Source organism: Nothobranchius furzeri, chromosome 1 (assembly GCF_043380555.1).
Source record: "Nothobranchius furzeri strain GRZ-AD chromosome 1, NfurGRZ-RIMD1, whole genome shotgun sequence".
NCBI lineage: Eukaryota > Metazoa > Chordata > Actinopteri > Cyprinodontiformes > Nothobranchiidae > Nothobranchius > Nothobranchius furzeri.
Genome location: NC_091741.1, coordinates 37,381,877 through 37,408,698, shown reverse-complemented (window position 1 = coordinate 37,408,698; position 26,822 = coordinate 37,381,877). Strand labels below are relative to the sequence as shown.

At 47.0% G+C, this 26,822-nt stretch overlaps 1 protein-coding gene across 26 annotated transcripts in view; it reads right to left on the bottom strand.

The window, feature by feature from the left end:
- Positions 1-26,822, bottom strand: part of celf2 (cugbp, Elav-like family member 2) — a 296,592-nt gene that overhangs the window by 10,014 nt on the left and 259,756 nt on the right. For 8 of the 26 annotated variants that reach the window (XM_054739830.2, XM_054739831.2, XM_070545042.1 and 5 more), the window contains 5 exons: positions 11,782-11,943; positions 9,307-9,370; positions 4,993-5,127; positions 4,019-4,060; positions 1,635-1,760 (listed from right to left, as the gene is read on the bottom strand). In XM_054739830.2, coding sequence (XP_054595805.1) covers positions 1,635-1,760; positions 4,019-4,060; positions 4,993-5,127; positions 9,307-9,370; positions 11,782-11,943 — 529 coding nt within the window. The remainder of the gene's footprint in view (positions 1-1,634; positions 1,761-4,018; positions 4,061-4,992; positions 5,128-9,306; positions 9,371-11,781; positions 11,944-26,822) is intronic. The other 18 variants (XM_070545120.1, XM_070545233.1, XM_070545491.1 and 15 more) reach the window with 9 other exon arrangements.

The following is a 26,822-nucleotide window of genomic DNA, read 5'->3' as shown; positions in this document are numbered from 1 at the left end:
ATTTTTCAAACATGAAGTGGGAGTGGAGTTACACTCTGGTAGGGGTTGACTTGCTCTTTAAAGCTGCAGTGGCAAATCTGCAGAACAAGCTAGCTTCAAGCTATCATCCCTAGGCCACGCTCCCCTGAAAGGAGAACCCACATCACCAGAGGAAACGAGGAAGCACTAAAGACCGGTCGCCGTTCAGGTCCAAACATCTTTAGTTGTCCGTGATTTCAAACTGTGTTTTTCTTTTTGGGACTCTGGTAGTTTGTCCAAAAGCTGAAGTGGTAGCAGCCGGCTGTTTCTCCTTCTCTGGTATTATTGAACGGAGAACCTCTCACACCAGAGGTGGTCTGTTGCTAAAGGCGTGAGTGTGTGATGAGTGGAGGACCCAGGGGTGGGTGAGGGTTTGGCAAGGCCAACAACCGCATGGTCCGATAGTTGGTTTTAGTCTGAATCATCTTATTGGTGGAGGTTTTGAGTAAAATGCAAGAGAACCACTTTATTATTTTATTTTTCATTTTTATAGCTATGTGATGTAAGAACGTTGTTAAAGAGCAAGTCACCCCTACCAGATTCTTACTCCGCTCCCACTTCCTGTTTGAAAAATGCAACAAATGCTGTTGCCTTGCAGACCGAGAGGGCGGAGCCGCTAACAAATACACACACAGGCTCACCACGACATTGTGACATCATATGGTACCAGCTAAGGTTCTAGGGTACCTCTTAGCCAATAGCGATGGCAGATTTAAATTCAAATGCAGAGTTTTTACCTGACAACGGCACAACACTGACAGTTCTAGGCAGAAAATGTAAATTTTAACTAAAATGCACTAAAGTGCAAAACTATTGACTTCACGTGTCTGCAGCACGATTAGACACGCGTTTATAGTTTATCAGAAAAAAAAGTAGATTTGGGGGTGACTTGCTCTTTAAGAAGCATGAAAACATGTTTTAAGCTAGCTTGTTTTGCAGATTTGTCCTTGTAGTTTTAAGACTGCATTTAATTTAGTAAAATTTCATATCTTTTTACCTCAAAGAAAAATATTTAATTTAGTTTTCATGACAATTTATAAAGATTTTAAAGACTAAAGGTTCACATTGAGAGACTGGAATGGTCTGAAACTAGCTGCTGTTTTTGACCTTTTCCCAAATCAGAGGCAACAGAGAACGCGACACCAACATGTGACAGAACACCACCATCCGACTCTGCTGGGACGCAACATCAGCACCCTAACCGCAAGCACATCCCGGGATGCAACCAGGAAGCAGATGGGATGCATGGTTGGGTGGATGGATCTGTGGTCAGATGAATAAATGAGGAAGCGGTCTCATAAAAACATTAGAAACCTCTGAGTTAACAGAGAGACCCAAACACTGGAATGATTGATCGACTGATTTATAACCTCATTCCTTCAAGTTCACGTGTGTTTTTGATGTTTTCATTTCACGACAAATTGCTCAGATGAGAAATTGCGATGGATCCAAATTGAGTTTGCGTGCCAGAATGAATAATTCATGGCTGAATTTGTCACATGAAAATGACAAAACACGAGCGGCTGAGGTGAAAGTTTAGTTCTCTCTGCTCGGACTCGCTGCTGGTGGCGGAGTGGCTGGGGGGTGGAGATGCTGATGGCAGGGTGAATACTCACTGTTGATGCTACCTGCTAGTGCATTAATGTTGTTCAAGCCCACAGTTGCACCCGCCAGGCCCTGCAGGGTGCCCAGAGAGGTCAGTGAGTTCATGGCGCCAGCGTTGGAGCTTGCTGTGGTGCCTGCTGCAGGAGGAAGAGGGGGAGGGAGGGGTGGAGGGGGTGGAGAGAGTAAACACAAAAACAAGGGGTGAGGATGGAGGTGAAGAGGGGAGAGCAGGAGACAAAAGAAGTGCATTGTTATACAAAACATTCAGTTCACAGCGTTTGCAGGTAGAGGCTTTCCTGCAGCTATAGGACTTCAGGTGCTTCGTGTAGTCATTCAGCATCAGTAAAAAAACACAAAACCGTAAACAAACCAGGCTCGCTGGTTTCCTTCCCTCCTCGCTTTATTAGAAACATTTTGAGTGATTTCTTAAACGCCATCAGCAGAAGTGCCCCCCGGTGGTTCGCAGCGCCACCAGTTTTAAGCCCCGCCCCATCTTTCTAAATACTGGCACATCTCAAACTAAAACAGACACCTCAGATAGTTTTTATCCCAGGTGTCGACTTCAACTAAATCACGTAATTCTCACCCTGCCGTTTGTTCGGACATGATGTTCTAACACACTCAGCTGTAAGCGTGTGTGTGTGTGTGTGTGTGCATGGACGTTATTTTCACTTTAGAAGTGGGGGGTGGTGGTGGGGGTTGGTATCTTTACAGTATGCTCTAATGGGAAACAGGCTTCAACACAAACTGTTGTTTTCCGCTTGGTCCTAGAGCTCAACCAGTGTCAATTTAATATAGCGTATTATTGTTTTTGGATGGTAAAAAGTGCAGGGGTCAAACCTTGACTTTGGAAAAAGTGGGGAGGACGTGTCCCCCCTGTCCCCCCCCCAAAATTACGTCCATGTGTGTGTGTGGGTGGATGGGATGGCTGCTAGTGGAGACGGACGCACTTTCAGAGTCCTTTTTCAGTTTAATTCAGTTTATTTCTAAAGCGCCAAATCACGACAAGAGTCGTCGCAAGGACCTTCACACAGTAAACATTCCAGTACAGGTCAGGTCATTAAGCCAATCAGTAACACGTTTCCTATATAAGGAACCCAGCAGGTCACATCGAGTCACTGACTAGTGTCACCCCGGTTCGACACTGCAAGCAGCAGTGGAACGGAGCGGCGGCGAAGCGGCACCGCTTCAAATAGAATCCAGTTTTAGTCTATGGAGTGTTTCAAACCAGCCGCGACGCGGCAAATTTCCAGGCGCGTCCCAGCATGTAGCGCCGCTAAAGATAGGATCGAGTTCTATTTTTCCCGCAAGCCGCTTCTGGGACACGTCGATTTCCGCAGTTCACATAGAGCGGGACAGGAAACCGCACACGGTTTCAGTGTAAAATCCCCGTTTATTTTCAAAATAAAATGCAACGTTGCGATGTTGTACATAACTTGCGTCAGCGCGTGTGACCGAGCGGCTTTGTTTACCACCAGTTTCTTTTAGAGAAGTGCAGCGGTATGATTCCTCGCGGGGGTTGTGATCTCTCGATGAAGAAGGATGGCGGTAATCTCGAGGGAATTCGTTGTCTCGCGAGGAGGGCGTCGGAAGTCTCGAGGGATTTTAGAATCTCGCGAGTACAGCGAGGCGCAGCGAGGAAGCTGTGCCGCAGCCAAGACTCTCCCAGTGCGAAAAGGACCGCTTCGAAGTTCGCGAGTGAGCCGCTCCGCTGATGTTGTCAGTGTGAAACCGGGGTCAGTGTCTTTACAGCAATCCACATGCTAAGCAAGCATGCGGTGACAGTGGAGAGGAAAACTCCCTTTTAACAGGGAGAAACCTCCTGAGGATCCTGGCTCGGTATATAAGCAGCCATCCACCACCACTCACTGGGGATGGAGAAGACAGAGCTTATTAAAAACAAAAGACACGCTTCTGTAAACAGCTCTGAGAAGGTTCACCCTAGTCAATCTATAAGCTCACTGATGCTTAAAAGTATACAAGTAGCACCTTTGGTTTTCATTTCCATTCACAAAATGCTGCAAGTTTGCAACTCTACATGCAAAATGATATGGTGGTTACAAGTGAAGCGTGGCAGCAGCGGAGCGGAGCAGCAGACATGAAGTACACAAAGAGCAAGAGGACGATATCAGCCACAACACTCAACGACGTACCTCATTTACCTTTATTTAAGCTTTGGGATCATTCTTCAGCGACTAAATCACATTGTTCCCATAAAGTTTGTTTTAGGTGAGTTTCTAATCCAAATAATCACATTAAATACGAAAATCACACACACACACACACACACACACACACACACAGAACAATGCTGGCGATGGTGGGTGAGACGGAGCGTGCTACCTCGTTTCTTTTGAGACAAAAACAAAAACAGAGATTTAATCTGTTCATTTACCCTTCATCTCATCAAAGCGTTGCCCACAAAGCAGGATTGCCGCTGAAAATATTAAGAGATGGCGTGGCAGAGGGAGTGTTGTGTCAGCACACAGGGCAAAGCAAAGACAGCGGCCTGTTTCCATGCAGAACGGTCTATATTTATCAAACTGGAGTGACGTTTTCAGCTTCGTTGACACATGCAGGAGAGCACCACTAATTCACGCCCAGGAGCTCAGCCTGAGTGTGTGCGATTGAAGGTTGGTCTGACATTTAGAGCAAGAAAAGAGGCTGGGATGAAAGACAGAGAAGTAGCAGGTGAGACAAGACAAGAACGGGCAGTGGAAGTGGGATGGAGCGGCGCGAGGAGGAGGAGGAGGAGGAGAGAGGGGGGTGTGGGTTTTCATATTCATGCTCTGGTGAGAGTGTGCTGTTGGAGCGAGGCCGAGCCGACAAGGTGGGGGTGGATGGTGGAGCAGGAACACAGAGCTTGTCAAAAACAGGGCAGCAGCAGGAGATGAGGGTAACGAGGAGGAGGGAGACGGGACGAAGCAATGTGTGGAGAGAAATCTGAAGGTGGCCATGTTTAACCTGAGCCAGGTTCACACGTGGTTGTTTTTTTTTTTACACTCAACAGCTACGATCAGGACATTATCGACACACACAGGAGCAGACGAAGCCGTCTGCGCCTGGTCCAAACGGGCCTCGAGGAGCAAACACGGCTGAAAACAAACACCAGAACCTCACGGGAACATGCACACACGTATACAGCACGGTGGGATGGGTCACACGACGGACGGGGTGGGGAGGGTGTCCACGTCAGCGTGGCGTCACTCGTAAATGAAGGCGTGATGAGATGAACACACACACCAGAGGAACACCAGTGGCGGTGCCTCGGTTGATGGGTTCGTGCCGGGTGACAACACCAGAGATGATGACGGTGGAGAGCGGAGGCAGGTGTCGGACCCCCCCCACCCGGAGTGGCTGCGGCGTTACCTGGGCTGGCCAGCGCTCCCAGGGAGGCGGCGCTGGACGACAGGGGGTTTGCGGTGGAGGGGCTGGCCGAGTTTTGGGCTGCCGCCGCCGCCGCTGCTAAAGTGGCCAGGTTCTGCAACTGCAGAGCACTCATACCTGGAGAGAGGAGCCAGAGAGGGTGGTGTCAAACCTGGGGGAGCGGCTGGGTCGCCTGGCTGGACCGGAACAGGGCAGAACTGAAGCTCGGCGTCTGCAGGATTACCAGTGGACCGCGTGGCTTCCCTTTACATATGTACCCGGAAACGATCCTGCAGACTGCCTTCCCGTTTTTTTCTTCTTCAGCCAACTACAGCAAAAATAAAGAGTCTGTAGAGTGTGAAGGTAAACACTACAGCAGCTGAATTCCCTAATAAGTCCCAAATGGGCCAGAGTCGGCACGAGCAGCTGCCGTAGTGTTTAGTCCTGGTGTGTTTCTCCAAGGCAGAGCAGCTCAGGAGGCAGGCATAATCACAGTGATTTAGTTAACCTTAAGTTTCTCTTTCAGCAGCATGAAGGTAAAGCCCGGAGGAAAGGCCTCCGAGACTACAGGAGGAAACAAAACCTTTCTTCCACACTTTGAAAGGTATTTTAGCCTCATGATACATTAAAACTTCGACTGCTGCCTCCTTCAGGCTCTGTTATTTTGTCCTTGTAACAATAGGATTAATCACGTCCTTCACAGATGCATTAGTGGAGCCGGACTCATTCTACATTTAATTGTGTATAAATATACGAACACTAAAGGTTTATGTGCAATTTTCAAACATTTATTCAGCAGAAATGCTACCGAATATACATGGTTGGGTTTATTTTTGCACTGAATTATAAAACATAGATTTTATGCCCTTTTCTACTCATGCAAAGGACTTTTTTTTATTGCAATCTGCAACTGTGCCACTAGATGGCGACTCGTTGTTTATAAAAGTGTTTTTCTTACATTGTGTCACTGAAGCTGTCATTAAAAACAGTATTTTAAATAAAGTGCAAAGAAAAAGCTGTTTAATCAAATCCTTTTTGCAACTATTTTTATGAAAACTAAATCAACAGATTTGCACGTGCACTGATTTTACTCCTCTAGTTGCAAAGATGAAAAAATAAAGAAATAATATTTATTTTAAATAATCCTAACGGCTCTCCGTGTGGTGGAAACATCTGGGAAAATGTCATACAAATAAACGTGTTTTCATAGAAGCACATGTGAGAGATTTAAGACGATAAAGTAACAAATATAACACAATTTAATTTTTAAAAATGTTAAGAGTTTTCCAGCAGCAGAGGTGTTTCATTTTGGTTGTAATCTGCAGCTTTGCCACTAGATGGTGCCAAATTCTATTTTACGTGTTTAAAGATTAATTAAAGGTGTGTGCACATTTGGTTTTGAATACATTTGATTTAAATAACTTGAAAAAATATGCTTTTGAAATTAAGGTGGATTTTAATCGCAAAAAACTGAACAGAAATAGTTTCCCACAACAAAGGCAAAAAAGCAATAAATAGCACATTTTATTTACTGAAATAATTCCTCACTTACGTTTGATCAAATCTGCATTTGGTCTTACAGCTTTAAAAAGCTTTTTTCTTTTCACTTTAAGGATTTATTAGTGAGGAATGCCCAAACTTCCTGTTGGTTTGCATAAGTCAGGCTCCAGCTGTGGCTCCGGAGAGTCCTGCAGGCTGTCTGCTCTGACATCAGCACACACGCCTGGACTTAAGCAGAATTAATGACTACACTGCTGATGCAGACACCATAAAACCCTGCTGTGAGTACAACTCAACCTTTCACCTTCCTGTCATGTGTGTGTGTGTGTGTGTGTGTGTGGTCGTGACAAGGCTTCAGAGTACAGCTGGAGCAAAAACACAAACCAGGGATCGGAGCAGAACTTTCCAAAATGGTTTTCTTTGACTCTTGAGCTTGTTAGAGTTGGGAGGGTGGAACATGTGAGGCGTCGTATATACAGTCTGGGTGTATATACATGGAGACACACACACACACACACACACACACAGACAACACAAACACAACAGCGTGAAGAAGATCCCGTGTGTTAGATACAGATATCCTTCACCCAGACAACCGAACTGAAGGATGACAACAGATGGCTGGATTCTCACTCGGATTCACGGCTCTGATTGGTAAATTAAATGTTTACAAAGAAGAAGAAAGAGCTTGCGGTGCTTTCAGAAGAGTCCACGGCGGGAAACAACGACACGTGTGTGTCTTCTTCACTCCTCTGTGCTACTCAGAGGCGCCGCCGCCAAAACCAATCGTGTTTTCAGGGCGATTTTCTCCAATTTTCTGCCAAAAAGCTAAAATAGATTTCTATTCTGGCGCCAGGCAGGAATGAAAAGCAGCCGTCACTCTTTCTATCAAATTCTGTGAACACATGCTTGGAGCGCGAGCCAATTCAGGCTGAAGGGTTTATTTATGAGCGTTCCCGCCGCTCTATTCTGTCTCAGAAGTGTGTGTTTGGACCGCGGCGGACAGATCTGATGGGTTTGTGTTCATCAGGCAGCTAAATAACTCGTTTCCTGGTCCCGTTGTGTTTTTCCGTCACCTCCTTCACTTTTCTCTGAAGCACCTCCACTCCCTTCCCGGTTTTTCGTCTCTCCTTCTCTGTCCGGTCGTGTCCTTCCTCCATCCGTCTCTTTCCGTCACATTAGATTTTTTTACAGTGCCTGTTTTGCATTTTCTCCCTTGAGTTTGAGTTTTACTCTCCTTTGAACAAACGTTCGTCGCTGTCGGAGTAACTTTTGGAGCCGGCTCAATCCAAGATGGCCGCCACAGTCGACAGGCCTTAGAAAACACGCGTCAGAAAACCGAACTGCGACTGTAATTCGCCGTCATTCTCTCCTCTTTCTCCTTTGTTTTCACCCTTTCTCCACCTCTCTACTCCGGCCTTTATTCCTTCCTGTCAGACTCTTTTCTTGTCTATTTTTTCCGATCCTCTCCCTCGGATGATGACAAAAACAACCACAAAGCGGCCCTTTCTTCCCCGTCTCTATCTTCCTCCCTGCACGCCGCCTTTTCCCACCTTTTTTTCCCCCCCTGGAGCTCCAGTTCTTTTCTTGCGTTTGCCAAAGACCATCTCCCTTACCGAACACACATCTTCACAGCAGTTGTGAGGAGAGGAGGAGCAGGCGGCAGGAAAAAATAAATAAAAAACAGCGTTGGAGAGGAATAAAGAGCAGACAAGGCTGCACGGAGAGCGAAAAAGACGAGGATGAGACGAGCACATCAGCGGATCTGGGTTGTGCAGATGGTGCGTGCAGCAGGTCTTGTGTGTGTGTGTGCGTGCACCAGCGCTGCAGCAGCCTGCCATCGGCTGCGTCTAATTGAATGCTCATTGGTGTAATTGAAGCCTCTCAGCTCTGCAGCTCCTCGTGTTAAAGACCGGGACCAGATGCCGTTCAGCTGTCTCACGTCGCCTGCCAATCACTAACGCTCGCTGGCTTCTCGCTCAGCGGTGCAGATGGAGGACCAACAGACGCCGTTCCCTCTCCTTTCGCTTCCAGAAATCCCAGATTCTGCCTGTCGCCGTGAGGAGAATGCGCGCCGGAGGCCGCAGATTTAAAAAAATAAAATAAACAAACAGGCGAGGTTAAAGGTCCCAACGGGTTCAGGCCTGCTCCTGTCTCCAACCAGAGAGCAAGAACTAAAAGCTGAGAAACGACGAAGAGCAGAGGAGGCTGGCATGAGGATGGGAGGAAGAAACCGTGATGAAAGAGAGAATTTCACAGTGAAAAGAGGAAGAGAGCGAGTCTCGTCCTCAGACTCTACAGTAACCTACATTTCTGCCCTCAGAATGATCGTATCTGGTTTTAAATTAAATAGTTCTGCTTTCAGCCTCACACTAAAGGACTTTTACTTTTTTTCACACCAGCAGCTTCGGACTTCCTGGAATCAAGAGCCCGAGAGCGGTCTGGCTCTGAGTTTGTCCAACTGAAGCTGCAGGAAATCCCAGCTGTCCAGTAGATGGCGCCACTCTCCAGAACAACACCTCCACACCGTCACGTCTGCGCACCCCCTTTCCCTCCTTTCTTTTCCATTCATCCATCCCCGACAAAGCCCGGCTGCTACAGTTGCACGCCCAGGGCACAGCTCCTCTCTGGCCTCATTAAAAGATCAAGACAAATCTTAGCAACAGTTACTAAATCTTCAGGGCAACCATCTCTCTCTCCTCCACCACGCGAGTTCATCTCTTATGCTCTTTGGTCCTCTTTTAGAAGTCTGCGGGAAAACAAAGTTACCACAAAGAGTTTGCTGCTGCGGTGGCTTCAAACGGGCTCTGGACTCACCGGCCATCTGCTGGATCCCGCTGAAGGCTCCCAGGTTACCGGAGGTGGCCGCCTGCTGAAGCAGCTAAAAGGAGGGCACAGAGAGAGGAAAGGGAGGAGGAAACAGAGTGAGGAGGACGGGGACGTGAAGTTCAGCGCATGCCTTCATAAAGCCGAGCAGCGGAGCTCTCAGCCGGCGAGCTTTCTGCATCGGCGCTCCACGAGTAAATGAGCTGCTAATATAGTTTGATCTCTCCTCTCTGAGAACACAAGTGTGTATTCCTCCATGATTCTCCCAGACAACTTGTGCATGAAAGCTCTAATCTAGCCGACTAATTAGATACCAAAACTAAACAGGAATACTGATGCTGCCGGAAGCTCAAGACTCAAATTAACAGCAAGTCAACATCTTGTTTCTGTTGTTGGATTTCTCTCTTTTTGTCTCGACCTAATCTGACAAAACTACGTTATTCTCACAGATTTAAGAAGCAGCATCCAGCTGACTTGGAGACTTTTGTCCTTTTTGGCTTGATTTCACCAACAATCCTCATCACTGAAGATTTTTAACAGCAATGAATAAAGTGTGTGACGTTTTCTAGATAAGAAAGGGAACGTCCAGTTGGTGAAATCGCCTCCGATTCTGTGCAGAACAGTTTCGGGCATCGGACGACTGTCGCGGCTCCAGATTATCCAGACAATCTGACACGTTCACTAAAACGATCCCAGTGAAAGCATTTGCTTTATGTACACACAGAACTACGTCTCAGGAACTCGTGGAGAAGAAAAAAGGCCAGACTCGAATGATTGTCGTGCTGATTTTGGGCTTTTGATGACTGATTTAATCTCCTGAGGGGAGCGGTTATAAGAAGACGGTCCCGACGGATCACAGACGTTTCTCTGTGCACGTCGGGTTTGACTAAATCTGGTGATCTCAGTGAAGAGCCAAGAATTACGGATAAGTTAGGAAAGTCTCTTAGGGGACGTTTCTACACAAGGTCATCGATTCAACCAGTTGCACAAACGTTTCTGATGTCACCAGTTTACCGAGTTCTGGAAGACGCAAACTGTTCCCAGTTAGACTAAGAAAAACCTTAGAGGTCTTCGTCCACAGAGACTAAAGAAGACACCTTCAGGCTACAGGTCCTGCACTGACAGAGACGTGTGGTCTCATACGAGGTCCACGCTGGAGGCATCAGCAGCGCAGGACGGCAGAGGGACGGTTCACTCGTGTGCTTCGTGGCGCACCGATTCACACCGGGGGGAGTCTCAGCCGGAGATCTCCGCTGTCCTCCTCGCTGGACTTGCGGGATGACAAACTCCCTCGAGACTTCAAAGGTCACGGTTTGCTTGCGCCATCCACCATTGAACCAAAAGGACGAAGGAGATCTTGTTTGATGTCATACATGATGTCACACCGCTGCACTTCTTGAAAGATGCTGGGCGTAAATAAGCCGTTAGATCACACGTAGTGATGTCATCGACATAGATAAGAAATCACATCTCTGCCATCCACTTTTATTTTGACAGTTACTGTGTGTTTTACACTGAAACTGTCTGTCACTTCCTGTCTAGCCCTATGTTAACTATGGAAATTAACAACAGCAAAAATAGAACCCAATCCTAGCTTTAGCCGTGCGGCAAGCTGCTTCTGGGATGCACCTGAAAACTTCTGTGAGGATCAACAACTTAGACATGACGGATCTGGCTGACGCCTCCAGTGTGGACACGGCTTTAGAAGTCAGTTGGATGTTTTCCGACCAAAGAACACAGAGCCAGCGCTCAAGCACGGTGGTGGATGCATTATGATGCGGATGGAATAACAAAGAAGTCCATCATAAGTCAGGTGGCTGAAACCGACAGGACTGTGATCTCCAAACAAAGAACCGGATGCTGATTGGACAAAACTGGCTAACATGAAGCTTCTGGAATCGACCAGGGGTGCCCAATCCTGGTCCTGGAGGGCCGGTATCCAGCAGGTTTTGTGGTTTCTCTGCTCCAACACTTGATTCAGTGGTTGAGTCACCTGTGCAGCAGCTCGTCAAGCTCTGCAAAAGCCCGCTAATCACCTGCTGATTAAAATCAGGTGTGTTGAAGCAGAGTTAAAACTAAAACCTGCTGGATACCGGCCCTCAAGGACCAGGATTGGGCACCCCTGATAGAATGAGCTCCACCATCGGTGACAAGTCATCGAATATCCAGAAGCTTGTTTGTCGGCAGCAAGAAAATTCCCAACAAAACCAAACTCATCACCTAATTCTTGGTTTTCTCAAAGCTGTCTGTCGGGCCACTCTGAGAATATGGTGATAAAAGCCCAAAATTACAACAACATAACTTCTATGAATAAGCCAGGGGCCTCCAAGCCAGAGCAGATCTAGCTTCCTTGCTGCAATGGAAACAAGGACGAAGGTGAGGAACCCTAACGTCAGGAGAAATGGGAATTTCAGGACATATTTTGGGATTTGTAGTGATTTTGGACATGGCGGCGACGGCTCTTACTGCCAGATACTGCGGAGTGAGGCCCCCCAGGCCCGTCAGGCTCCCCCAGGTGGTCGCACTGTTGAGCTGCTGCATCTGCTGCGCCAGCTGCTGCTGCAGACGCCGCTGCTCCTTGTCCTTCTGCGTGTCGGCGAATTTCACCACGATGGGAGACGAGCAGCCCTGCGAGGAGGAGGAGCAGGAGGTGGTGAGACGGGAAGAAAACCAAACTTGATAATAAGGACGACAGACGATGTAGAAGAACACGAAAAGGAAGAAACAAAGGAGGAAACACGATGGAGGTCGTTATAATTGGTATAATTGGTTGAAATAAGAAATCTTTAAGGCGCTGCGTGTGATAAAGGTGAGGAAATCAACACATTACTGAAAGAAAATCTTCAGCAGAGGTAGAGGAGAAAAACCACTCTGAACTAAAAGAGCTGTGGAAACCTCACATTCACACACACTAACACACACTCAGCGACACAGGACACGCGCGCAGTCGCTCAGAAAACTCGACTCTAAAGCCGGCGGGCTTTCTTCTTTCCCCCCACAAGGGCTCGGTTATCTCTGAGTCCAAAACGGTTTCACCAGACACAGATTTCCTGACTTCTCCAACTATTTCATCACCTCACATGAAGTGGGACTTGATGCAAGTGGGAAAAAAGAAAGAAAGAAAGTGAGAGTTATTGGGATAACCAGTGGGAGAGAGCAAGATTCAGAGATGTGCACAGCCACAGGAAGTGTGTGTGTGAATTTCTCTTCTGTGTGATCGAGGTGAACACACACACACACACACACACACTGCGTACGGTACTGTCCATCACACAGAGGCGCAAAACCAGAACAACCAGAGGAGTCAGAAACACTCAGATGAAAGTTACGCTGAGGCTGAAAGTGATCATCTGTCGCAACGCGGCGTTACTCGCACGGTGCAATCAAAGCCTGACTGCGGGCAAATCTGTCGGAAAACAAAGGCGACGTGCCACGGGGGGATTAAAACCTTTTGAGTGAAACGTTTACTTCGAGGCGGGGATCCGCGCTCGGCGAAGGAGAGGAGGGATTTGGCTACTTTGCAGATGGAACGGCACACTTTGGAGCAGATTTGTGTTCAGGTGTGGATGTGAACCTTCTCACTAATAAACTCAAGGTTTTCTCTCGGGAACACGACTGGAATAAAACTCTAAATTTTAGGAATTACCATGGCTGTACCTACAAACCATTTGGGCAGGACCAGGATCAACAGGAATGTTAAAAATTATGACAGTGGCTAATTAGGGTTACTAGGTAACCAACGGAAACGTCGATTCCAACAGTTGCTCTGTGAAAACCTCTGAGGTCATGTTAGGCATGGACGTATTTTTTTGGGAGGTAGGGGGGTCATCCCCCCCTGCCCCCCACCCCCCTCCCACCCACACACACACACACACACTTTGGTCCCCTGCACTTTTTACCGTCCAAAAACATTACGCTACATTAAACTGACACTGGTTGAGCACAAGGATTAAGTGAAAAACAACCGCTTGTGTTGAAGCCTGTTGCCCATCAGAACCGTCTATGAGCTCATTGGCTCTGCTGATACTTGCTAACGTGCGATTGGCCGTTCCTGCCACCTGTGTACTTGACAGTTCTGCATTCCTGACATTGCATAAAAGAGCCCCCCCTTCTAAAGTCTAAACTTCGTCTGTGGTGTTAGGGTCGGGTTTCTGCGAGTGACAAATGTTACACGTCTGCATTGTAAGACGACACGACTAAAAACCTCTAACACCAGTGTGTAAATAAAAAATGTCACCTTTCTGGGAGTTCAAACGGCTCTTTTAAAAAGTAAAAACGATAAGGCAGGTCGAACGAATCTTCCAAATGTAACCAAAATCCTTTGGACACGTGCGTTCCGTTAATGCTACGTCAGCAACCAGAAGTCTGCTTTGTTGTTTTTGTGTTGGGTTTTCCGAAGCTGCAGGAGAAGCAGCAAAATGGAGGTTTGGGACAAAACAACAACCAGAAGGGCGGAAATGCCTCTGGTGCCATCATCAGAAATACAAAGAACCTAAATATGTTGATGATGATGTTTCCCTTTAACACCCAGAAGTTACAGCGGGCACTTTTTCCAGCTGGATCTAAATCCGAATCCAGAGCCGGATGCTGACGCAGCAGCTCATCTTCCGGCTGTCAAACACTCACCAAACTCTACGGTTAAAAATAAAACATAATTGCAAAGCAAACCTGGCTCTCATCGCTTTCCAACGTGACATCAAAACTGCAGGCTACCATCGTTTTGAGCCAAAAATCACACCTTTTTTATCTCAGTGCAAATGGGAACTGTTAATTAAGATGGCAAAGACACCGGAGGGGAAAAAACCCGGAATTATAATGTTTGGTTAATGCAATGAGAAAAAAGGGGGAAAAACAGAAACATCAATGTTTTGGGAGGAAATTCTTGTATTTTTTGTAGGAAAATGCATTTGCATAAATATTTTTCAACCATATAGCTTCATTTTACTCAAACGCAATAAAATTTATAAAAAAGAAAACAGAATTTTTTTTTTAGTTTCTTATTTTTGGATCAATATTTCATTCACAAATGTAAGAACATTCTCTGTTTTCAATTTTAAAGGTTGCTTTATGTATTTTCATGCTTTATTAGTGATTCTACAATAATAACTCTCCGTAGATAATTTTCTTTGATAATTTTATACTGTCTACTTTTCCTGTTAAAATGCTGACTCAGCAAAATATGTGTTTGTATTATTTTCTGCTATTTTTGTGTCATTTTAACTAATTTAAAAATAAAATATTACGATTTTCAGCTTCTGGTCCATTACACAAGACTATAGAAATAAGAAGAATCAACTTGGAGGCTTTATTCAAAGTTGAAACGACTTTGAGATGTTGCTGTACGATCCAGCTTTTCACATTTTAGAGGTTTTGCACATGACTGGATATGTTTTTCTGATTAAAATTGAAACTATAGAAACATTTGTGTCTTAAGCCTTCAGCAGGTTTCAGCTATCAGCATTCAAACAGCATCTCTTAAAGTGAGCTTCTGTTTAACATGCAGGCTGAACATAAAATAGTCTCCTACACCCATTTCCTGCATCAGCTTCTGATAGAAAACAGACGGTAAAACTCTACGATTAGAAAAATCCTGACAGAGTGACATCACACTGTCACTAACATTCATGTAATCACGCATCTGGACTCACGACCGGGAAGGCTGTTGTTGGTTTAGCGTCCCGGAAACTACCGAGAACGTGTCTGCTAGTAGAAGCTAACTAATAGCATTAGCAACTCTACCACACAGCAGAACTCCTCCAGGCTTGTGTTATTTGCGGAGACAAAACATCAACGTTGCGGAGCAACCAGAGTCAGTGGTAGAGTCCTGCTGCTGTTAGCCAATCAGAGGAGAGATGTCCAAATATCAGGAAGTAAGACTCCAAGGGTGTTTCTCAATGCCAAGGAACCTCGCCTTGATGTCTTGGCCCCGCCCCGGTTGCCTAGGAGATACGTCATCGGGAGCCACCAAGACGTGTTCCAATGTTCATGTTCTACCGAGGCGTGTGTTCTCCGTTTGTTAGCCGTTTAGCTAGCTGAGTGAGGATACACGGGAGATGTCTTGTAGCCTTTTTTTCCTATCACTGAGACACCATTAAGTTAGTTTGTTGGACGAGTGCAGAATTTTATTTTGTTTTCCAACTAAACAAAATCAGAAGGGTTATCTCTTCATGAGTAAATACATAGATGATGAAAGATGATCTATGACACACAGAGGAATTAGAAAGTGTTTAATTCAGGTTCAGCTTGACTCTTAAGCGTCAGACAATGCGATTTTTTATTTTCCAGTGTACCTCGACTCCCAGAAGGTCGAGGCCGACGTTATCAGCTGAATGAGCATGTCTTCTGGCTGACAGCAACTCCACCATGTTTACTCCCCGCCGCTCCTTTTCACTCTTTATTCTGAGCACCGACAGATTAAGGAGAAGAGACGATGAGAGGAATCCAATCGGAGGAGAGTCTCATGGATGGAGTCGGCTCCTCTTGAGACAGGAGCTCATTTTCTCTCCCCGGCTAAATAACTCATCACTCCAGCTGACACAGGGAGCACCGGGGAGGACGGGGGACAGCCACAACGAAGGTCCAGTTTCAGGAGAGTCGGGACTCATAAGAACTCCGAGGGTTTTCAGGCTGATGGAAAAAGTAGCCGATTGGTGAGTAAAACTGTTTTAAGCTACTCAAAGTGATCATTTATCAAAGATGGAAAAGAAAAAAGGCTGTTGATGAATCTTAGACGGCAGAAAAAGAGATTAGCTCAAACCGGACGGATGAGCTAACGGCTAGTCCGAGCTTAGCTAAGACCAATAATGGTTACTGCCACTGAGGTCCAGTGATCAAAGCCTACTGGTTGTGCAGCACCAGGCTAAAGACCAAAGGTGACAGATCATTTGCTGCCGTGGCCCCCAGACTCTAGAACTCTCTCCCCCTGAGTCTGAGATCAGTGGACTCAGTGGTCTCCTTTAAAAAGCAGCTGAAGACTCACCTGTTAAGGCTGGTTTTGGTGTGACCTTCATCACCACCCTCTCCTTGTTCTGCTCTCCCTACCTATTCCACCTTCCTTAGGATCCACTGATTTCCCTCTTTGCTTTTCACTCTCTCTCTTTCTTTACAATTTTAATCACAATTGTCTATTTTTTGCTCCAGGCGGAGCTTGGCCGGATCCGTCAGCTCGTCAGCCTCCAGGAGTTCCAGCTGGACACCCTATCCTCCCCGAATTACCAGGAGAAGGTTCCGGTCCAGTCTGCAGCTACCTCATCTCTTAGCCAAAGGATTGAACCCGCAGCCCACCCAGCAGAGCTTGCCGGTCTCCGAGCTGGCCCAACTCCATCAGAGCCTCAGTCTCCAGGAGCTCCAGCTGGACAATCTATCCTCCCTGGTCTCCCAGTTTCCGGCACCACCAGTTCAGTCAGCTCCTGTCCCAGCGGTGGTCCCAGAGGTCGCACCACATCCAGTTCCCGTGGTGGTCCCGGAAGTCGCGCATCCTGTTCCAGCGGTGGTCCCGGAGGTCGCACCGCATTCGGTCCAGCCTGTCCAAGCGGTCCCATCTGCAGCAACTCCTTCTCCACTCCAGAAGTCGGCGGTCCAGAAGCCGACGGTCCAGAAGCTGACGCCCCCGGACCAGAAGTCGACGTTCTCTCCAGTCCAGAGGTCGACGCTCTCTCCAGTCCAGAGGTCAACTCTCTTTCCAGTTCAGAGGTCGACGCCCTTTCCAGTCCAGAGGTCGAAGCTCTTTCCAGTCCAGAGGTCGATACTCTTTCCAGTCCAGAGGCCGACGCTCCTTCGTATCCAGAGGTCGACGCTCCTTCGTATCCAGAGGTCGACGCTCCTTCGTATCCAGAGGTCGACGCCCTTTCCAGTCCAGAGGTCGATACTCTTTCCAGTCCAGAGGCCGACGCTCCTTCGTATCCAGAGGTCGACGCTCCTTCGTATCCAGAGGTCGACGTTCATTCGTGTCCAGAGGTCGAAGCTCCCTCGTGTCCAGAGGTCGACGCTCCCTCATGTCCAGAGGTCGACGTCCCCTCCAGTCCAGAGGTCGACGTTCCCTCCAGTCCAGAGGTCGACGTCCCCTCCAGTCCAGGGGTCGACGCCGTCTCCAGTCCCGTGGTCGACGCCGTCTCCAGTCCATTGGTCGACGCCGTCTCTAGTCCAGTGGTCGACGCCATCTTCAGTCCAGTGGTCGACGCCATCTTCAGTCCTGTGGTTGACGCCGTCACCAGTCCAGTGGTCGACGCCGTCTTCAGTCCAGTGGTCGACGCCGTCTCCAGTCCCGTGGTCGACGCCGTCTCCAGTCCCGTGGTTGACGCCGTCTCGTCCTGTGGTTGACGCCGTCTCCAGTCCAGTGGTCGACGCCGCCGTCTCCAGCCCAGTGGTCGACGATGCCGCCTCCAGCCCAGAGGCCGCCGCCGCCGCCTCCAGCCCAGGGGCCGCCGCCGCCGTCTCTAGCCCTGAGGCCGACGCCGCCGTCTCCAGCCCTGAGGCCGACGCCGCCGTCTCCAGCCCAGAGGCCGACGCCGCCGCCTCCAGCCCAGGGGCCGACGACCCCGCCTCCAGCCCTGAGGCCGACGCCGCTGCCTCCAGCCCAGAGGCCGACGCCGCCGCCTCCAGCCCAGAGGCCGACGCCGCCTCCTCCAGCCCAGGGGCCGACGCCGCCTCCTCCAGCCCAGGGGCCGCCGCCGCCGCCTCCAGCCCTGAGGTCGTTGCCGCCACCTCTAGCCCTGAGGTCGTCGCCTCCTCATCTGCCACAGACGCAGGCCCCCAAGAGCCCGTCATCGCCGCCTCATCTGCCACAGACGCAGGCCCCCAAGAGCCCGTCGTCGCGTCCTCTGCCCCAGGCACAGGCCCCCGGACTCTACTGGTCCCTACCTCCTCTCTCGGTCCCTCTGTCCCTCTAGGCCCTCTCTCCAGTTCCCCCTCCTCCTGCCCTGCTCTGTCTTCCTTTGGGCATCTGGAATCCGCCCTTTGGGGGGGGGGGGGGGGGGGGGTGAGTTACTGTCACACCCTGTCCTGTCTCCCCATTCTGGTTAGTCCTGTGTCCATGTTAATTGCTCCCACCTGCCTCTCGTCTCCCAATCACCCAAGGTCCCAGCTCCTCCTGTATTTAAACCCTGTTAGACCATTTTGTTTGGTTGGCTCATTGTTTCATTGTCCAGCGGGTGTTCACTATTAAAGACTCCAAACTCATTCTGGTTTGTCTGCCTGTCTGCTTCCCTCACCCGCGTGTGGATCCTTGTATCTGCCTCACTCACCGGCACGTTGTGACACTAGTTCCCTTAATTTGAATGTCAACAAAAAGTTAGACTAACTTTAAAGTCCCACAGTTGCCACACACACTGGCGCGGTGAAATTTCCCCCCTACCCAACCCCTGGAGGAGCGGTGAGCTGCAGACACGACTGCGCTCAGGAACGATTTGGTGGTTTAACCCCCCAATCCAACCCCTTAAAACTGTCAGGCAGGGAGGCGTCGGGTCCCTTTCATAAAGTCTTGGTATGACCCAACCAGGACTGGACCTCTGGTCTCCCAGTCCCAGGGCAGACACTTCCACGAGGCCACTGAGCTTGTTTACAGGAGAGCTGTCCACAATTCAGTGTGCAATCTCAATCGTTCAGGTTGTTTAAGAATTTTGTGTGAAACTGCAGCTCAACTACAAAACCCTCTTGTTGTTTGAAAGCAGGAACTCAAAGGCAGCAGCGTGTCTACTCATAGGAGCTGCCTCTGTGTCTCCACCAGCTTCAAAAAACAGAAACTGACCTTTTTGTTGCGTTGTTAAAAGAGGGAGTATTAAAAGTGCTTCTGTGTGCAGTTAATGTTGATGTTAGACTGGATTTGCTGCTGCCACCAGAGAGAAACGCTGCCAGGACTGAAAGGATTTGAGGATTACAACTTTAATTAGCAAGAGGAGAAAAAAAACCTGAAACGCTCCGGTGACTTCTTCTTTCGGCTCTTGGAGAGTACAGACACTTTTTTCTCCTCTCCCTCCCTCCTCATCCCAAGGCCCTCCTTCCTGTCTGCCTGTGCTCTAAGCTTCCTGGATTTATTCTGGAAACTGGAAATTATTAAACATGGATCTGGTCAGTTGGTCTCAACGCGATTGACAACATTTTTTCAACGATGAGAGCGGGAGAAGGGGCTCCCGGATGCCCCTCTGGGACAGAGCCAGCTGGGTATATCATGGACTGGAAACAGTGGAACCTGATCTGCCTATCCCAACTGTCTGTAGAGGATTCTGAAGATATCTGGATATTCGTGGTTTTGGTGTCGGGATTCCTGCTGTTTGGCCTTAGAGGTTACCTGGCTTACCGGAAAATTAACGAACTTTCGAGGAATATTGGCTTAACTCCGGAGCTCAGGGATGGACTACACCGCGCTGTGAACGCACAAACTCATATAATTGTCGAGATGAGTCGTAAGCTTGGAACTTTGGCTGTGATTCAGACTCTGGCACAAAAGGTGGACTCCATCAAGGATAGAGTTGATGGATCAGCACGGGTTGGGATAGATTAATTACGCCATTATTGGATCTAGAGGGGTTGATGACCAACAGAACACTAAGGCAGAGAGGAAGTTATCGCTGTCTGTCCCCAAAACAATTCTTATCTGAACCTGGTGCCCTTGAAGCCTATGAGGCCGAAGTAAAAACTCCCCCCTCAGAAGAAATGTGGAATGCTGCCGTTGCTATGGAAACTCTTTCTCCCTATCCCAGCCTGGGTGGGACTGTGACCGGTGAAGGCCGTGGAACCGTATCTAGGAGTCAATGTGCTCTCTAACCCACTATCTCCCTCCCCTGTCCAGACAGTGATGAGCGCTGCTCCATGCGGCTGCACGCACTGAAGTGAGGAGAGTCCCAACCCTGCCCCCCCCCACCTAGTGGACACTTATGTTGTGTAATGTCTGAAGTCTGTGTGCACATCTGTCTGAGGTATGTTTTTTGCATAGCAAAGCTGCCCTCTCTGGTGAGGGTAACTCTGAAGCACCTTTTTAACGCCTCCCCCTGACTCTATCCTCATATAAACCCTCTTGATCTATTACAGTAACGTGACTCGTGTTGCGAATGACCACAGTCACCAATTCTTGTCATGTGTCTATGCATGTATGTCTGATCTCAGAATTGTTTGTACTGAAACTCTAATTTCCCTCTGGGATTAATAAAGTACTTTTGAATTGAATTGACTCAGCTTTTAAAGAACTTGCATTCTTGATAAATAACTATAGAAACGCGTCATTTTTCTGGATTAAACCAACCTTTTGAATTATAAACCTGAGCAACAGAAAGGAAACATGCATCCTCAGTTCAATCGTCCGCAGTTTGGGGTTTGTATTTGGTGATTTCTCTGAACTTGACGAGCCTGCAACTGTTTTCTCTCTGAAGTGGAGTCTGAAAAACGACTGCATGCACCTCACGTCGTGCAAAACTAACCATGAAAAAATATACAACGTGCTTTGAATCAGCTCATTTCAAACTGGGACGCAGATTTTGTCTTTGGGTGTCAAGTTTCATGCCGTGTTACTGTGACTTTGTTCATAAAAAATGTATATCCAATAATTTATGGTACAGAAAAGTAGATTTTTCTTCACCTTTAAAGAACTCATGTCAGGCTATTTTACACCTTCCAGAGCAAAGATAAATCAAACATTATCGTTGGCACTGTTGAGAGGTAAATTATAATCAAATTTAAGAGTTTTGTGAGACATTCCTGCAAATAAGACGCTTGGATTCAATGAAATCCTGCTTCCACCCAAACAAATTCCACAAAAGTACACAGCTGTAGACCTGGAGACTGCACATTCAAGCCGATGTCCCGCTCAGAGGAGGGATCTGGACTTGAGACTACCTGGATGGGTAGGAGTGGGACAGGATGACGCAACCATGGCCCATCCAGCTTTTTTGCAACAGCTCTACAAAAACCTGCGGAGTCGAAGGGAAGAGGCAGCTGGAAAAGGAAAATGCATGCATGAAGCTAAAATCGCTTTGTTTTTTTTCCATGAGGAAATAAAAACATATAAATGCTTCTAAAAGAGGATTTAGGACAATAAAGGGCTTTTAAATCTCTTAATCATGCGCTGGTCAGCAACTCTGCAGTGGTGCCTAGTTAAACGAATGTCTTGTGAGTGTTCCTCTGTGGAGAAAAGCTCTGGCGCTCATGTTTCAGCAGGTAGAAGGAAGTCAGAGCAGAGTAGAAAATGGACGGATTTGGACTCCTACTCATTAGTTTTCATGACATTCTGACATCTCTCCTCTGATTGGATAACAGCAACACAACTCTACCACTGACTCTGGTTGCTCTGCTACGTTGATGTTTTATCTCCACAAATAACACAAGCCTGGAGGAGTTCTGCTGTGTGGTGGAGTTGCTAATGCTAACAGTTAGCTTCTACTAGCGGTGACGTTCCCCGCTGTTTCCTGGACGCTAAACCAACAACAGCCTTCCCCGTCGTGAGTCAAGATGAGTCCATGAATGCTAAGTGACAGTGTGACGTAGATCTGTCAGGATTTTCTAATCCGAGAGATTCACCGTCTGTTTTCTATCAGAAGCTAATGCTGGAGATAGGTGTAGGAGACTATTTTCATGCTCAGCATGCATGAAACACTCAGAGCGTCTGATTATTTGTCAGACATAACAAGTAGAAAACCTTTCTCATTAAAGCTGTTGTCTAAAATCCACATGCACACATCAACAGTTATTTAAAGATTTAGCAATCGATGTTTTTCTTCCGGATGGATCACGTCAACCATTGGTCCGCAAAATGTCAATTTCTGGTGAAGCCAATCCTGGGTTAGTTTTCACTTCCTGCGCATGCGTACTCCGCGTACCCCCGGAAGGTGCTTTATAAATAAAGCTTTGATTGATTGATTGAAATCAGGAAGAGGCTAACGCGGTCCAGTCCGCTCCCCACAGACGCTGCTGTTGCCAGTTTTCTGCTCGAGAGGTAAGCTAACGTTCTGCATGCTATTTTTAGAGCTTCTTATCACACAATACAGCCGGCAGCTTCTTGTTAACAGGTGCTGGGAGAGTGTTGCACAACGTGGAGAGGGCGGTTCTTTCCTGAAATTCAGAAACATTGATTGCTATACCTTTAAAAATAATTTCGGGTAACAAGGGCTGCTGGATACCTGCTAGACCTGCAGCCAAAGGGTTAAAATCTAGGAATTACACAATATTTCACTAAACTGACGAGAACGATCAAACAGTTTAATTTTGGTGCCATTTCTGTTGAAGCATCTGAATCCTAAAAGTAAAACTAAAGTGCTCCCAGGAACCTCTGTGAGATGTTTCTACAGGGCTGATTTCTCTCAAAGAAAACATTTTCTGTCAAGTTTTTATGACAAAAGGTCTGCGCCAGCAAGCTGCGTTCATATCTTGCAGCTTCAGATCATCACGCACACATGAAGACGATGCATTAAATCATTTCATAAGTTTATGGATTCTTCTGAAACTCTGTGTGTTTCCTGTTTGATGGACTAATCATGCACCTCACCTGTGACTGACAGATGGATCTGAGTGGGTTGACGACATGACAACCTATGGTCACAAAACTAAGCACCTAGCATTTTACGCTGTCTGGCTTTACCGTTATTTAATGCAAAAAGGATGAAACCTCAATGCAATGTTTCTCAATGCTAAGGAACCTCGCCTTGATGTCTTGGCCCCGCCCCGGTTGCCTAGGAGATACATCATCAGGAGCCGCCAAGACGTGCTCCAACGTTCATGTTCTACAGAGGCGTGTGTTCTCAGTTTGTTAGCCGTTTAGCTAGCTGTGTGAGGATACACGGGAGGTGTCGATACAGGATCTGCTCGGGTGCAAGATCGGCTCGGGGTCCTTCGACTGCCGATGACGTGAAAGTACGGCAAACCCACTCGGACAAAATACACTACACATCTTTATACTGTTGGAAAGAATTTAGCAGTTTTGTTATTAAAATAATGTTTCTTACGACGTAAGTTTGTGTTTATAATGGTATTTGTAAAATAAAACACTATATTGTATTCATAATGTTGAACTCCTCTTTGAGCACATCCCTTGAAGGATCATGAATTAGCAACACAGGTGAAATTGTATTTGCAGGAAAGAAGTATGTCCTGTTTATTGAAGTATTTTGTGTTTAGAGTTTTTGACGTCTTGTTCGTGCGTAGTTCAGGTACGCTCATAGCTGCTAGCCAAAACTCTGGAGTTAAAAGTTTTCTGGCTGTACTAAAATACCTGTCTGTACTTATTTGATTGATGGTAGTTTTACTTTCTATTAGACCCCACATGTAATCATTTGGCACGTTTCTAATTCATAATTTGTAAGAACGTAATCGGTGATATTAGCATTAGCATTCCTATGGGTTTTTCCATGTATATTAGCATTGTGCTAACCACTCGCTGCCAAATTGCAACCTTTGCAATTAGAAAATCTCCTTTTGCCACTTCGCAATTTAATTGCACATGCAGTTAATCGTTCAGCCCTCATATACATGCAGCTCTATGCTAAAAGTGTATTTTCAAAGAGGTAATGATGGATTTCTTTGTAAAAGTTGTCCATCTTTCCAACAGAAAAATTTGCCTGGACCAACGTAACGTGATTACGTAACTTCCATAAGGTGCATGTTCAGCCAATCAACTACTTTGCCGTCATCGGCAGTCGAAGGACCCCGAGCCGATCTTGTACCCGAGCAGATCCTGTACCGAAAGAGGTGTCTTGTAGCCTAGCCTTGGTCAAAAATTACCCACAATACACCGCAGTATTTTCAAAAGGACGGCGGATCAGAAGCCGGCAGCTACTTCGGGGTCAAATTTCAGGTTTAAAAGTAAGTCAACTAATTTAAAATGTTTTTTTTAGATCCAAAGAAGTTATCTATGGTTGGCTAGTTGCTTAATAGTTGCAGCTTCGGTGGCTAGCGGGTAGTAACTCACTTATATATTTAATTTAATAAACATATACACAATTTAAAAAGTAAAAGGCTCGTTATATATTTATATTGAAACTAATATGTGTAAAATATAACGTTATCTCCCGTGTCACGTGACGTTACGTGACCGTCGTGGAAGCCGCGGTCACATGATGCAAGTCTGTTCCATTTAACCTTTTCTTTGACCAAGGAAGGACCGTGTCCTCGTAAGCAAGGAGCCTGGCCTCGCAAGACATCGCCTCGCAAGGCCAGGTGCCTTGACATTGAGAAACACCCTTCCTGTTTTAGAAGCTATTTGATGCTAACGGCTACATTTCTTACCAGTATTCTGTTTTAACCCATCATTGATATGTTGTCTCACCATCTTCAGTCTGATTTCATCAGGGCAGTTTTATCAGGTCTAAACACCGCTCCTAGGTTTCGTATTCGCGCCGCTCTTATTTTGAAGGATACCGTCTCTACTAAAGGAAAGCCGACTCGTGTTTCCTGCATGGAAATCACACAGCGTGAGCCTGCCTCGCTCAACCACTGCCTGCGTGTGCAAAACTGTAAATGATGGAGAAATGTTCAATAGACACAGCATTTAGGTTCACGTCTGCCAAAGAGTTCAAGAGTTTACGAATGTTGGCTCACACGCTGAATTCTGTTCAGATGCTGTGAAATGTAGCTCTTGGAGGCTTCCAGCAGATTGAGTGTAGCGCTGGTTGCCATAGTAACAGACGCCGCTCTGCCTACCTCACATGGACTTCTTGCCAGAGGGACGTCTGGTGAGCAGAATGGACCATTGGAACCCCAACCCTGTGTCCCATCCAGAGCATTACAACTAAAATGCTGTTTGGAAATGACCAGATTCAAAAACCTTTACAGAAACAAAATATTTGATCAGAAATTAATCAATAAAATAAAATTATATAAAAGAATAAAAGCTTTTGTAGCTGGCTAAAAAAAAGTAACTAAGATTAGTTCTAGGGGTCAGGACGAGGCACAACAGGGTGAAAGGCAGATGCTTTACCCACTAGACCAGGGGTTGGCAACCTGTTCCCATCAAAGAGCCATTATAACCCATTTCCCACAGTAAAGAAAACACTGGGAGCCACAGCAGCCGCGGCGTTGTGGGCGGGGCCTACCCTCAGACAGCAGAGAGCTGCCAGCCAGTACCGGTCACTCGTGTACGTCAAAGTTATCTTTCATAAGACGATAATCAATAAAACAATTTTTATAAAGTGGATCCAGAAGTTGTAGCCCGTCTCTGCCTACAATATTTTGATATTTTTCACCCTGTTGGTGGTTTTACTGAGCAGGTGCCACTTTTGTCATACGTTTCTTTTTAAAACATGTTTAGACTGTTCAGAATACAAATCCAGGCTCTGTCACGTTTGATTGTTGTAATTAAACTTTGTAGGTGGGGAAGGTCAGAAAAGGATACGATCATTTTGTTTTTCCCTCATTTACAGTGACGGAGATAACGGCGCAGTGCGCCTGGCTCTGGTGTTAATCAAGTTAAATTATATCTATTTGCAACAATTTTCACAAGAAAACAGAACAGTTAAAAGCAGGGCTTGTGCTGACCGGACAGTTCCCGTATTTGACCGTTTATTTTGACGGAGAAAAAATAGAAAGAATCACCCCAACGCATGCAGACGAACCGACACTTTATTCGTTACGCACATCACAGATGTAGCTAAATCGCTCAAGAAAAGATTCCCATCTGAACATCTGAGCTGGACACTGCTCAGCGCAGCTCACTGTCAGCGCGTACGTACGGTGCACAGCGAGCTGAAGATGTGGAGAGGGGCTTGGAGTACGTCGCAGAACCAGAGCGCATGCGGGAAGATTCCTCCGACTGAAGCGAGACTTGTCACTTAGAAAATGTTCCCTGATTATGAAACTTTGGCTGAATAGCGCTTGTTCCTGTCTCCAATGTGGTGACACATCCAGGAGCCGTCTGAGGAGAATCCCAGAATCTCACAACGTCTTCAGCTCAGACAGCGCATATGATTACGCACAAGCGTGACCCGTCAACCCGGTCTCACAGTAAGACCGGGTTGGGCCTGTTCAGGTTCACGCAGACAATCTTTACATTTAGAATTAACATACAGATATAAAATTAATTCAGTAAAATATAAAGCATTTTATTTAAATATCCATTCATTATTTTACAAGCACAGAGAGCCGCATCAGATGGATGGAAGAGCCGCATGCGGCTCCAGAGCCGCGGGTTGCCGACCCCTGCACTAGACCACCTGTCTTGTAGGAGCGTCTCATGCTGGTCATTACACGCGCCTTGTCGGCCATTACGCATGTCCTTGTGGACAGGATGCTCAATTTTATGGATGCTATTTTGTCACTCACGTTAAACAGACACAGCGAAAAATTGTTTTTTTCCATTGCCTTTCAGGGCTTCCGTAACTTTCATTACTGTCTGACATTTAGTGTGTGTGTGTGTGTGTGTGTGTGTGTGTGTGTGTCACACCGCAATGAGAATGAATGTGACAGTGACAGGACCATTGGGTCGCCTCCCCATCAGCACGCACACGCACACACACAAAACACACACACACACACAGACACTCACTCACACACACACACACACACACACACACACAGAAACACACACACAC